We start from the raw sequence: 13,229 nt of genomic DNA on the forward strand, positions 1-13,229 counted from the left end.
TAAACTCGCTGTTAAGAAGGAGAAAGATAATCGGATTTGCTGCGTTGTTTATGAAACGCAGACACAAGGCACCCTCAGCGAGGTCGAACTGATGACTAGCCATCAAACGGTGGTACAGACTGAAGTCTAGCTGTTGCAACAGATGCAGTACCCACTCCGGCAGCCAGGTGAGTATGAACACCCCCGTTATCAGAGCTAACAACTTGGCGCTACGATAGACCTTTTTGATGGTGACGTTTCTGCTGCTGAGTCGCGTATGCTGCGTTGTACGTGTACGATGCCCCGGCTGTTCCTGGCCACGTCCCTCGGTTGGAACAGCCTCATGCCGAACAGCAGCATCTACAAACGAGGAACCTCATTATATCATCACATAAAATGTTGCTGGCCATGGAATATCCTCACCTGATCATGGTGTGATAACGGCACGGTAGAAATCAACAGTTCCCACAACTTTACTAACAGCAGCTAGCACATCTAGTTTGATTTTCTTAAAGTGCCCAGAATTTGTTTCTGGTCACTTCAACGGTTCCACAAAAGACCATACAATGGCATTTTCTTGTGTCCTGGATAAAGTGTATGATATTCCTAATGTATGTAGTCTAAAGTAGCATGCTAGTTATCATGTTACAAAGTCAAGTTAGTATCTCAACGCGTAAGTTCATCACTATATTTGGACGTTTGCTGGTACAGAACTTTTTCCTACCTCTCCGTCGGCCTGCTCCAGGGTCGACTGTTTCAACGTCGGTGATCACGAGGTCCGTCCCCGTCCGTTGAGATGAGTTCATGCTAGTCTCCGCACCTCCGGCCATTGCCTGGCTCGAGTCACGACTGGATTCCGGCATCACGGAGACCATTCGAGTAGGCCACGCAACCCCAACCCGTCTGGCAAGTCCACAGAACAACGCTACGTACAAAATACACATGAAGAAAATAGAAAAGAAAGACAGACAAGTCCTGATCCACAAAGAAGCAGACCCTAGGTCGGTAAAGCGTGTATTTGTGCATGCATACAAGTCCGTCCCGAGCAGAAGTTGGACCGATTCGAACTCAACAGAGCCAAGAATACTGATCAGCCCGGAGGCCACCAGGATGATCACAATGCTGACCTGGCTGGACGTTACCGTCTTGTTGAAGAAAACGTGATACATCTGGGCTTGGGTGTTGCGGACAGTTTTCATGACCCAGTACCTGTCCACAGCCACTGCTACATGGATGAGGAAGGATGCGTACATGGTGAAGTCTGACAGCCAAATGTACGTTTTACACAGTCCGTCGTTAGAGAAGCTGTATTGATTTATGATGTTATAGATTTCTAACGGGATAACCACGGTGCAGACCACGAAGTCGACCAGCGATAACGATATGATGTAACATTGAGCCGACGTCTTTTGTTGCCTCTTGAGTCCGACAAAGGCAACAATCGCGTTCCCCACCGCTCCTATCAGTCCTACAATACAAAGTGCTATGACGACTGGTAGGCTATGGTCCCATGTAGCATCAAAGTGAAATGAAAAAGATCCGTTCTCAAAGATGAACGAGTCGTTCACGACAGAATGGCTACTGTTATTCGCCATCTTTGAGAGAAGACTTGTTATCCAACACACTACTGGGTTATGGTTGCGGGCAGCTTTTTAACGTGTGCATGACTCTTATGTGCCGCCTGCACAGTGACATAAGCCTTGAAGTTCGTAATACCCTCGTTAAGAATACATTTGACGAACTAATTTTTGTCAATTTTTGTGATTATAAACACTCTAGCCGCACGCAACGTCCCCTGTGAAGTTGTAAAACCACATTTAATGTGTTTGCATCGTTCATTTCCAAACCATTATAGCGCATTGGGGTCCACTAATTACTGTTTGAAGTTGTCTAATCAAAGTTTACAATTATCGTTAGTAACATCCCATCAGAATACGTCACTCAGCAATTCATTTCAAACACAAGTACAAGAACAGCTGGGTTGCCATTGCAAAGTTGACGATAAAATTACAGAGCAAACACAATGAATTCGTGCATTTAAGGATAATAAGTTTGCTTCCACATTACATGCAACTTGCATTAAAGGCATTTTGGAGAGAAAAAACAAGATTAATTTTTGCGGACACGGCATTGCAGGTAGGACAGAACCAAATGTAGCATGACGTCACATCAAGTATCACATAGTATCACGTCATCTTACCATCATTGATAGTTATAAAGTTGGCACAAACCAAAGTTCTCCTTCGAAGACAAATTGTCATATCCTTCAGTCTCCAATTACAAGACACGTATTCAACAATTTCATCATTATTCATGGTTGAGCAGGAAGCTCTCAAATTACACACACACACACACACACACACACACACACACACTGACACACACATAGATAGATAGATAGATAATACATACATGTATACACAAATTTTCCCCATAGGCACAAGCATTAAGCTGCCTGCCCAAGGCGACCACCTGTCCAACGCGACCGCGACCGCCACGAATTGGGACCACACAGAGCACAATCCCTTCCCATGGCGGCCGCCTAATTTTCAAGCGTGTGGTGACATCGGATCATTTTGCTGTCGGATTTCACGGAACATACACCGACACACACACACTCAAACACACACACAGATACACAAACACACACACAGATACACAAACACACACACACACGCGCATGTGCACAAACACACACCAACACAAACACACAACAACAACAACATCAATGACAACAGCAAATTTCGTGCAAACCAGGAATCTCTTTCGAAGCAATAGATTGTCATATAAGCAGTATCCTTTTACAGTTTCCAATCTCTAATCTTGTGTCCTCGAAGCCTCTTTGTTTCACACTCAGTAGGGGAAGTACTTGTGAGTGTTGAAGCTGCAAAAAGAAACAATGATAAAATAATGAGGTCTCTGTCGCGCCACATTTATCACTTGTATCTATCAATTTTGTTTCATAAAAAAGTTCCTGTACTAAATCATTTATAGTAGCATGCATTCAACCTGTTTTACGGTACCGTAGTAATATTATCCCCAAATCTCAGCGCAGTTATATATTTGTATGATTCCACGCTTATGCATAACACAGTAGCTTTGACTTCGACACTGAGCTGATCTAATGATGATTACCGTGCCGGGCTATGTACAGTTAGTGATACATGATTTTCCCTCTATGTCTCCTGAAATATCTCCATTGAACAAACTTACTCTGAGCCTCCAACGTAGCGCAACTTCCGGTCAAGCCCACCGAGTGTCGCCAGATCTTCTTGTGAAAGACTGAAGTCCATGATCTTTAATGATAAATCAAATAAGCAAGGAATCAACATCATTTGATAGTAAACCCTGATGCTGTATATGTGAATATGTGATGCCAGTACGATGATTCTATCCATATATAAGAATTACGATTTCTACAAATTAAATGTTTAGGTATGTTTGGGGTAAGCGTTTCGCGATAAGTTGTAACGAATTGTAACAATACAAGCACGCGCCGTCAATAAATAAAGCCAGTCTACTGACGTCAAAGTTAGCCTGAATCCTGTTGGGCGTCATGCTCTTCGGTATGACTGAAACTCCTCGGTCCAGATGATAGCGGAGCAGAACCTGTGCAGAAAATGATACTATAGCCAAGAGTGAATTGGAGACATGCTCTTGTTTTCACTCACCTTCCATGTATCGACGTAATCCACGTCATCATAAAGATCCTCTATTTTTCCAATGGGTTGAAATATTTCTGAGGGGTTGGTTCCGTACTGCAATAAAGGTGTAAAATAATGGGTGTGAGAAATGGGAAGAAGTTATAATCTAGTACATTTCAAAAAGCTGTTTGAAAACAGCCTGCCCAAATCGTTACACTAATTTCGACCGCCCAAAATGCAGGTATCAGATTCACCACCGTGGCTGTCAAGTGTGATTCAGTCGGTACAGGTTGTAAACTAGCAATTGAACTTTCTTGTCGTTAGTATTGTAACAATCTGACGTCATTGATCAGATACGCATAATAGACACATCCGTTACAGCATGTAAATTAGATTATAGTCCTTCCTTACGTTATAAATAAAAGGCCACGTTGTGAGAATAGTAACACTGATCCTAACCTTCAAACACATCGGGTTGTGTATCAGGTACAGGTCCACATAGTCCAGTCCCAGACTCCCCAAGCTCTGCATCATGCTCTCGTGAACATGTTCTGGTCGGTGGAAGGTGAGAAACAACTGGAAAGAGAAGAGTAAGTAACACTGAGTTTTGATTTCAGTTAACGTTAGTGTATCCTTCTCTTGATATCGCGCACCATGTACCGACCTCGGAGACAAGAATATGCCAATCTCTGTCTCTGTCTCTCTCTCTGTCTTTCACTTCTCTCTCTCTCTCTCTCTCTCCCTCTCCGTGTTTTTTGTATGTATGTATGTATGTATGTATGTGTGTGTGTGTTTGTTTCTTTGTGTGTGTGTGTATGTGTGTGTGCGTGCGTGTGTTTGTTTGTTTGTGTGTGTGCGTGTTTGTGTGTGTGTGTTTGTTTGTGTGTGCGTGTGTGTGTGTGTGTGTGTGTGTGTGTGTGTGTGTGTGTGTGTGTGTGTGTGTGTGTGTGTGTGTGACACCTTCCACATGTGTTATACCATGAGCATACATTGAAAATACCTTACCTTGGTGGTGACGAAGACATCCTCCCGCTTGATCTTGCCTTCTGCGATTTTCTCCTTGATGGCCTGTCCCACATCCTTCTCGTTTCCGTACCCCCAGGCGGTGTCGATGTGACGATAGCCGACGTCAATTGCAACTTTCACGGCATCGATCAGTTGTTCGGGCTTTGGCGGGGGTAACTGCCATGACATCCGTGTATTGATTAGTATCAATTTACTAAAGAGGAATATCACCCGGTACAACGACTGGACGAGGTGTGACAAAAGAGCAACAAAAGCAGCCAATATTCATAGAAAAGCTGGATATACTTTGCCAACCAATTGTTCATAAATTTGATATCACATGCCTTTCATTCCTCCTTAAGCATGTAAGCTTATGACTGGCTGTGTGACTGGTTTATTGATTAATATAGCCAAATGGTCGCCATCATGGCCTTAAACAACCAGGCTTAGCTTAAGATTTACATGTACATGTATACATGGTAAGATTAAAAAAATCCTCTACATACATAAATAAAATACGGCATTCGAGTACATCCTCAATAAACTCAGCTTAAAGGGGCATATTGTAGAATCTGGTGTGCAAAAACTACAAATAGTAAGAATTTGAAAGATCTACACTAAGATTCACATTTGTAACTTATTTGTTACTTATTTCCAACATATTCCCGTCATTTTGTCACATTTCCACCATTAATAAACGACGAAAAACGCAAAACGTGTGAAATCTGGTTCATTTATTTATCAACTTGCGTCCCGCAAGTTAATATGCAAATAAGCCAGCGTAAAACGCTACGAAAAATCCGAATCGACCGTTATGGTCGGAGTTCTAGCGCCACAGGAAAATCACCACAAGTGACCAAACTTCAGAACGTCGGGCGTTCGATCGCGTGTTCGGTGGTTCGGCGGAATGTTGGACAAGATGGCGGCCAATTCAAGCGGCGGTGGGGATTGCGTATATAATTTTTTTTTCAAGACGTTCGCACGACACTACAAAGTCGCATCCGTACGTGATGAATATTGCTGTGCAGTGTAATAAGATAGATTCAACTAATGATGTAGAAAAATAATCAAAAACAAAGAATTTTGTTTTATGTTCATGTCACAATATGCCCCTTTAACATTGATAGTCAATATGTGATTAAAAAAGGGCGCTTAAACTGAGATAACGTAGCCTCATGCAGGGGTAGGCTAGTTTCCTGAGCTACGAATTGGCCGTACCTGAAATGTTCCCAGGCCCAAGAATGGCATTCTATTGCCTGAACTAAGAACAACTGTTGGTACCGTGGACGCCATCTTGATTTGTCGTGGTCCATATCAAAGTCCATGCAAGGAGGTCCATGTCAAAGTCCAACACAAGTGATACGGTACAAGGATCAGCCAGATAACCTTTGTAACGGTTGGGGTGGGGTGGCACGGGAGTCGTACGTGTGTGTGAGGTCACTGTGTTGGTGACTCCTTGTGTAAGGTTGCGATAATTTAAACATTCCTGCGTATTTACTGTGGGGGGCATGTCTATTCTATATACCATTCATATGTCTATATCTAGATACACACACACAATATACTCACACACACACACGCACGCACACATACACCAAGAAAAACCACCACAACAAAATAAGCGCAAACCAGAACTTTCTTTCGAAGCAATAGATTGTCATAGAAGCATTATCCATAAAAAATCTCTAATTTTGTGTCATCGAATCCCTCTTGTTTCACAGTCGGTAAGGGAAGTACTTGTGAGTGGGGAAGCTGTAAAAAGAAACATCAGGTCTCAGTTACGTCACATTGACACATTGATCATTTAAATCATCTTGATTTTGTAATTATTTCGAAATAGTCATGACTTCCGGTAATAAATCAATCAATCAGTTAAAAGTAGTAGAATACATTCAATTTCTTGGCCGGGAGCGCAACCATATCCCCATATCTCATCACAATTCTGTATATGCATGATTCAATCGGCACAACTACCCCTAAGAGTAGCACAGCATTTTCAGTTTTGACACTGACCTTGTTTAATGTCGATTATCAGGACGGGTTATGCTGAATTATCAAAAAACTGATTCAATTCATTCTCTTTTCCAATGATCTTCGCTAAACAAACTTACTAACTGCCTGCAACGTAGCGCAACTTCCTGTCAAGCCCACAGAGTGTCGCCATATCTTCTTGTGAAAGACTGAAGTCCATGATCTTAATAAATAAAATAAGCAAGGCGTCAACATCATTTGAATATAAACCATGAGAATGTACGTTACGTGTGGACATGCGATGCTAGCACAGAAGATTCTATCAAAATTATTTTTCTTAGAATTAGGTAAGTTTATGGTGAGCATTTCACTGATATAATTAGGCTATTGAGTTGATTGTTTACTGACGTCAAAGTTGGCCTGGATCCTGCTGGGTGTGACGCTCTTCGGTATGACTGAAACTCCTCGGTCCAGATGGTAGCGGAGCAGAATCTGTGCAGAAAAGATACAGGTTCAAGTGGAAATGTTGAAGCTTCAGTTTCAGTTTCAGTTTACTTGTTTTACCAGAAATACATGTCGCCTGCTGGCATTAAACTAAAGTTGTCTATGTGTGATAGATTTCGACGAGTAGTAGTGTACCTGTGCAGGAGACTTGCCGTACCTCTTGGCCATCCCAGCAACACAAGGATCCTCTATCAACCGTGGGGCAGAATGCCGTTTCCTGAGGAAAGCATTTGAATAAAGTAATTCCCAGGTTTGTGTTACTCTTGCATCTATATATCTAATTTAGATTTAAAACCTGCAACAACATAGCTAGAATGCTGTTTGAAAGTTCTCAATGAAAAATAGAGCATTGACTATGATAGTGTGTCAATAATTGTTGTGCTTAGGCATTGATACTTTACGGTCACAAGCTGCACTTAACTGAGCGCACGGACACAACAATGCGACTTGGGGAAACATTACCGTACGATGTTGCTTGTCTAATTACAGTACGATTTTGACCTGTGGGTAGAAGATATTTAAATGAAATGAATTGAGCAAAAGCGAGGAATACCGTTCCTTACACCATCCGTAAGAACATACGTTCGGCCTTAGACTTTCTGGATTAATGCACGTCGTCACTAGCAATCACAATAGTAGTATAAGAGTGTGGAGAGCTCATACCTCCACGAAATACTTTTATTATGCAAATGACCACAGCTACATTATCCTTGCATGGTTATGTACGCCTTCAACGAACTAGCACAAGTCATAAGTATAATACAACTTAGATGATTATGCCACATTCGCCTTGATCATGCAGATTAGATTTATATTTTCATAATCGGTACCTGTTGATGTTCCACCCGCCATGAATAACATATGTTTCAGGTTTAAAACTCCTCTTTTAGGTCTCGGACTGGAGTTTCTTTTACGATTTAGTATGTAGGCCGACACCCTTAGACCGATGGGCTACAATCCCGCCTAGAAAAGTAGGACGGAAAATCTAATGATTTCAGCGAAAAGCGGTCTGTTTGTACTTTCCGATGTAATTTTCGGTATCGTCTGTTGTCCCTTTATTTTAGGTAGAAACCATGGCATAGTAAAATGTAAATTTTTGACCCGAAAATGATTTCCTGGGGTAACGGCATATATGCTGATAAAGCGTAATACTTCCTGTCTCTGAAAAATGAAGAAAAAAAGTCATGTGATAACTTTTTCGCAATCTCCGATGACGCAAACTCATCGAAAATGCATTAAAAACGCTGCTATTTGGGTCATCAGGCGAAAAAAAGCATCACCGTTGCGGCGGACTAATACTAAAATGGCTTCGATGGCGAACCAACTGCATCGCGCCCAAAAATACTACAACTCACAGGCTTTTCAGAAGATTCGAAATATCTATGCACAGCTATAATGATCACCACGCAATAGGGGGCAGAAATCAGGGTGGCGACCACGCACTTTCGGCAGATTACCCTTCCTGACCCCAACCCTGGTCAGATTTGAACTCCGGAACCTTAATGACAAACACTGGACTTCTAGAATGTCCTCATGACTTATGCAAATTAAGTTATGATTTACATAATTTGCATCTGGTTCTGTACTAAATATCTTATGTATATCTGTCATTCTTAGCATGTCCAGAACAAAAGATACCAAAAAACGGAAGTCCTGCTGAGATGTCAATAAAACCTCCAGAAGGCCCATAATCTTGACCTTTCTTCTGCTAACAAACCAGATATTATTACAATCCAACAAGAGGTTCATAAGTTATGTTAACCACAAATCCGGAAACGCAAACACACAGACACCCAGACACCCGTACACCCGCCCAAACCGATACCCCAGTGTTTCATGGACATAATACTCACAACAATTGAGACATACTGCAGTGACATTTAACAAATACAAACCCATGACGACCAGGTGACCCCAGTGGACTGTACGCCGTCAGGTGAATACCCTTGCCTTTGCAGAAGTCAACAAGGTCTTGCTCGGCCAAGTAGGGATGAAGCTCCACCTACAAAATGATCAGACATTCACAATATCACTGTCCCTTGAAATTAAGTAGGTCTTTCAAATCTTAATCTGAAATGATCAAATGGTAAAACCGCCCTTCGTGGGCAGACCCATAACAGTTTTTTTTTCTTTTGCATTTCAGAAAATGCAGTTGATGTGCTGTCGTTATATATAACGTTTATTGTTTAAAAAAAATAGAATCCACACTACAGCCATTTTGTTCGCTTGATTGTGTTTGAAGCAAAGGGCATAAATTGGCACTCGGGAGACAAGTACAGTGCAAACACGTACCTGGTTGACAGCCGGCTTGATGCGGCAGTTCTGCAGTAGCCTCTCCAGCTGCTGACGGTTGAAGTTCGACACCCCGATAGACTTTGCCAAGCCCTCATCAACCAGGGACTCCATGCCCTAATGACATGGCATCAAGACTATACAAACTATAGTGTCGAATATGATAACTCTACTATTACAGCTATCAGCTGTTCCAATGAGATACTGCGACAATATTAGAAGTAGTCCACTATAGTAGTAGTCGACAATATTGCTGTAAGTGAATTGATGTCATTCGTTGTGTGTCTTTTTCTAAATACATGTACGACTTTTTACAAGAGGCCGAACAGCTAGGATATATCGCTGAAACGGCTTCGCTGGATGCTTTCCTAATCGTTTGGCCGGCTGTGAACACAGATAAGATTGACTGTGAGGGACAACAATATATGGTTAATGACCCGCTTTCCTTCCGTCTATACGGTGACATAACTCATTGTCGCTTCCTATATTTGTTTGTTTATTTGTTTATTAAATTTACCACAGATGTGGAAGGGGTGAGAGAACAGGCATGATGCCTTTTCTAGCCCCCACCCCACAGAAATATATACATCAGGTATAACAAACATTTAAACCTATACAATTATACAATAACATAAGCAATAGCTTAACGTACTCAGTCATATCACACAATACTACACAACAACTTAGTTAAAACATGACTAAAATTAAACATATCGCACTTCATCCGAGAGGCACTATCACTAACTACCGCGGTCTTAACGCCAGACACGTAGCACATCTGCAGGCAGATGCCCATGTGCAGAGGTTGTCAGTTGCAAAATGCTCTCTAAACCTGTCTGAAAATGACGTGATAAGCAGCCGTTTAAATGACAAGAGTTAACCTATAACCACCGAATGAAGGACCGAGTCCTCGAATTAAGCCGGAGAAAACCAAGATGGCTGCTTTGTTTTCTTTGATAGCTGTACCATGTGTAAAATAGGGTCATGTTGGAAATGATATTGATGTTGTTATTTACAGGATTTATCGTTGATTTCGATTCTACTTACTTTTTATCATTACAAAATTAATTTATTACTATGCTTTTCCAGGTCTGTCTATGTCAGAAAGTTCCTTCGAATCAGGAACAAAAAGAAACAGAAAAACCCTCTCATTTAATGATACGTTCCAACAACTGGTCAGCATATGGTCATCACTGAATGACCAGTAAAGTGGAGTGAAGAAGGGAAAATAATGACCCGTAAATGGAGCCTTCTGATTGGTCAACGACATCGATCTGGCTATATGATAATCTGTACTACCCCTGCTATAGTATAAGCTAAGAAATATCCTAACGCTGAAGAACCGCGCTTTTGAGTTTGTATTCCCTTTCAATTACTACCGTATTCTACAGTTTTATCTAAGATATATCCAAATAGCCTAGGGTGAATTGGAAACATGTCCATGTTTTCTCTCACCTTCCATGTATCGACATAATCCACGTCATCATAAAGATCCTCTATGTTTCCAGTGGGTTGGACTATATCTGAAGGGTTGGTTCCGTACTGCAAAACAGGCGTAAAACCATGAGTATCATAATCATTTAAAATCTGGTACATTTCATGAACTCCTTTGAAATTATTTCTCATAGGTCATAAGTATGCCGTAAGCTATGATGGCTTCAATAGAAATCTTTGTATAAAAACAGCCTAACCAAAGTCGTTACACAAATTTCGACCGCCCAAGTTGCAGGTGTATCAGATTCATAACTGTGGCTGTGAAGTCTACGTCAGTCGGTACAGCTTGTACATTAGGAGTATCATTATTATCATTTTATTATTGGGTGGGCCGACTACTCTCTCTTTGCAGCCAGGGGCTGAATTGCGAGGAGCGCACATTTGGTGGGGCTAGATCGCAAGGGTCTTAAGCGACTGCCATTCGGCGCGCAGGTGACCTCAATACGACAATTGCCCCATGTGCGGCCATAGGACTGCAGGTTTTGAACCACTCACACCTACTGTTTTCGATAAGTGCGGTGGGTTCTTTAGCGTGCTGCTCGAGGCGTTGCTTTCCTCAAACACGGGACCTCCATTTAACGTCCTATCCGAGGGACGTCCCTAACCGAAGCTAGGTACTCATTTACACCTGAGTGAAGTGAGGAAAGTCGTGTTAAGTGCCTTTACTAAGGGCAAAACGTCAACGGGACAAATCAGGAAACCCCGGATTAGAACTCAGTACCTCTGGGTTCTGGGGCCAAACACCCCACCCTGGGGCCACTGCGCCACCGCGACACCACTGAGTAGAACTTACTTTGTTGGTATTGGAATTGTCTGACGTAATTGATAAGATACGCACAATAGACACATCCGTTACAGCCTACAAATAAGATTGTTGGGGTCCTTCCTTACGTTAGAAATAAAAGGCCACGCTGTGAGAATAGCAGCACTGATCCTAACCTTCAAACATATCGGGCTGTGTATCAGGTACAGGTCCACATAGTCCAGTCCCAGACTCCCCAGGCTTTTCACTATGCTCTCGCGAACATGGTCTGGTTGGTGGCAGGTGAGAAACAACTGGAAAGAGAAGAGTAGCACCATGAATTTTGATTTCAGTTAACGTTAGCATATATTCCTCTTGATCTCGCACCATATATGTATGTGTGTGCGTGTATGTGTGTGTGTGTGAGTGAGTGTGCGTGTATGTGTGCGTGTGTGAGTGAGTGTGTGTGTGTGTGTGTGTGTGTGTGTGTGTGTGTGTGTGTGTGTGTGTGTGTGAGACACCTTCCAAACACATATGTACATGTAATACCATAAGCTTACATTGCCAATGCCTTACCTTAGTGGTGACGAAGACATCCTCCCGCTTGATCTTGCCTTCTGCGATTTTCTCCTTGATGGCCTGTCCGACTTCCGTCTCGTTCTTGTACACCCAGGCAGTGTCGATGTGACGGTAGCCGGCGTCAATGGCAAATTTCACGGAATCTAGCACTTCTTTGGGCTTCGGCTTCACGATCGCCCCCTATCATGAGTACTGATAACTATCAAATCACTACAGAGGAATATCACCCTGGTACAAGGACTGGAGGAGGTGTGACAAAAGAGATATGAAAGGAGCCAATATTCATAACAAATGGCAACATATATTCTGCCAGCCAATCTCGCTGTTCATACTTCATGGGCGCGGGCCTGACATCCCCCATTACCATTATGTTTGTTGAATAGTTAATGTGTGCCAAATAAAATAATAACACTTAAGCCAAACTATAGAAGCCCCCATGCCACTGGAAGGACGAATACATGACCAGATGTTATTTTCCATGAGTTAGACAATTCAGCCCTATATGTACCTGCGATGTTCCCAGACCCAAGAGTGGCATTTTGTAGCCTGAGCTAAGAACAACCGTTGGTCCAGAAGCGGCCATCTTGGTCCTTCGTATGTTGATGGTCTGAACCTTTGACCAGTCAAAGTTCAACAGTAGTTATACGGTTAGCCTACTTTGCGGGCTTTCTGGCCGGCGCCGGCGTTTATTTTCGGGGGTGGTGCGCTGATTCGCGATTTTCAGCATATCGGGGACAGTTTTTTTTCTGAGGAAATCCTTATTTTCTGGGGCTGACAATTATGATTTATCTGGCAAAGGAACCTGGCCCCGAGATGTTGAAAATCGTGAATCAGTACTCCCTCCGAGAATGAACGCCAGCGTCTGCCAGAAAGCCTGCAAAGGAGACTAAGTAATGGGGGTTGTGGGGTAGAGGTGTGTGTGTGTGGGGGGGGGGGGTGGTTGGGGGTGGCGGAACGGGAGTTGTAGGTGTGAGGCCAATGTGTGAGTTGCTCCTTATGTAATATTGTTATAGCTTGTA

At 42.6% G+C, this 13,229-nt stretch overlaps 3 protein-coding genes across 4 annotated transcripts; all 3 read right to left on the reverse strand.

The window, feature by feature from the left end:
- Positions 1 to 195: 195 nt before the first annotated feature.
- Positions 196 to 1,574, reverse strand: LOC136438360 (putative neuropeptide Y receptor 11). The gene is made up of 2 exons (XM_066433126.1): positions 1,038 to 1,574; positions 196 to 339 (listed from the first exon to the last, which is right to left on the reverse strand). Exons 1-2 carry the CDS (start codon positions 1,572 to 1,574, stop codon positions 196 to 198), a joined length of 681 nt encoding a protein of 226 aa, XP_066289223.1.
- Positions 1,575 to 2,721: 1,147 nt separating this feature from the next.
- LOC136439187 (1,5-anhydro-D-fructose reductase-like) lies at positions 2,722 to 12,837 on the reverse strand. Of its 2 annotated transcripts, none has more exons than XM_066434446.1 (10): positions 12,719 to 12,837; positions 12,208 to 12,390; positions 11,829 to 11,945; positions 10,851 to 10,937; positions 9,396 to 9,512; positions 8,999 to 9,105; positions 7,239 to 7,320; positions 3,505 to 3,588; positions 3,193 to 3,275; positions 2,722 to 2,863 (listed from the first exon to the last, which is right to left on the reverse strand). In XM_066434446.1, the coding sequence occupies exons 1-10, from the start codon at positions 12,791 to 12,793 to the stop codon at positions 2,833 to 2,835; spliced, it is 966 nt and encodes a 321-aa protein (XP_066290543.1). In that variant the 5' UTR covers positions 12,794 to 12,837; the 3' UTR covers positions 2,722 to 2,832. The 2 variants fall into 2 exon arrangements, with proteins under 2 accessions (XP_066290543.1, XP_066290542.1); XM_066434445.1 differs by lacking the exons at positions 2,722 to 2,863; positions 3,193 to 3,275; positions 3,505 to 3,588 and adding exons at positions 6,247 to 6,380; positions 6,740 to 6,822; positions 7,008 to 7,091.
- On the reverse strand, positions 3,606 to 5,963 carry LOC136438260 (putative aldo-keto reductase family 1 member C8). Its single transcript, XM_066433024.1, has 4 exons — positions 5,847 to 5,963; positions 4,629 to 4,805; positions 4,083 to 4,199; positions 3,606 to 3,737 (listed from the first exon to the last, which is right to left on the reverse strand). Exons 1-4 carry the CDS (start codon positions 5,919 to 5,921, stop codon positions 3,606 to 3,608), a joined length of 501 nt encoding a protein of 166 aa, XP_066289121.1. The 5' UTR covers positions 5,922 to 5,963.
- Positions 12,838 to 13,229: the final 392 nt, after the last annotated feature.

This window comes from Branchiostoma lanceolatum, chromosome 7 (assembly GCF_035083965.1).
Source record: "Branchiostoma lanceolatum isolate klBraLanc5 chromosome 7, klBraLanc5.hap2, whole genome shotgun sequence".
In the NCBI taxonomy this organism is placed as follows: domain Eukaryota; kingdom Metazoa; phylum Chordata; class Leptocardii; order Amphioxiformes; family Branchiostomatidae; genus Branchiostoma; species Branchiostoma lanceolatum.

Bases quoted from the DNA above. Each gene is read 5' to 3' on its own strand.
- LOC136439187 (XM_066434445.1), bottom strand. From the start codon at position 12,793: ATGGCCGCTTCTGGACCAACGGTTGTTCTTAGCTCAGGCTACAAAATG. The intron at 7,092-7,238 runs GTACACTACTAC...TTTTCTGCACAG, and splicing joins ACGGCAAGTCTCCTGCACAG to ATTCTGCTCCGCTACCATCT. The intron at 6,823-7,007 runs GTCAGTAAACAA...TTATTTATTAAG, and splicing joins GGATCCAGGCCAACTTTGAC to ATCATGGACTTCAGTCTTTC.
- LOC136438260 (XM_066433024.1), bottom strand. From the start codon at position 5,921: ATGGCGTCCACGGTACCAACAGTTGTTCTTAGTTCAGGCAATAGAATG. The intron at 4,200-4,628 runs GTAAGGTATTTT...TTCTCTTTCCAG, and splicing joins ATGTCTTCGTCACCACCAAG to TTGTTTCTCACCTTCCACCG. The intron at 3,738-4,082 runs GTTAGGATCAGT...CCTTTATTGCAG, and splicing joins ACAACCCGATGTGTTTGAAG to TACGGAACCAACCCCTCAGA.
- LOC136438360 (XM_066433126.1), bottom strand. From the start codon at position 1,574: ATGGCGAATAACAGTAGCCATTCTGTCGTGAACGACTCGTTCATCTTT. The intron at 340-1,037 runs GTCCAACTTCTG...CCTCGTTTGTAG, and splicing joins GCTCTGTTGAGTTCGAATCG to ATGCTGCTGTTCGGCATGAG.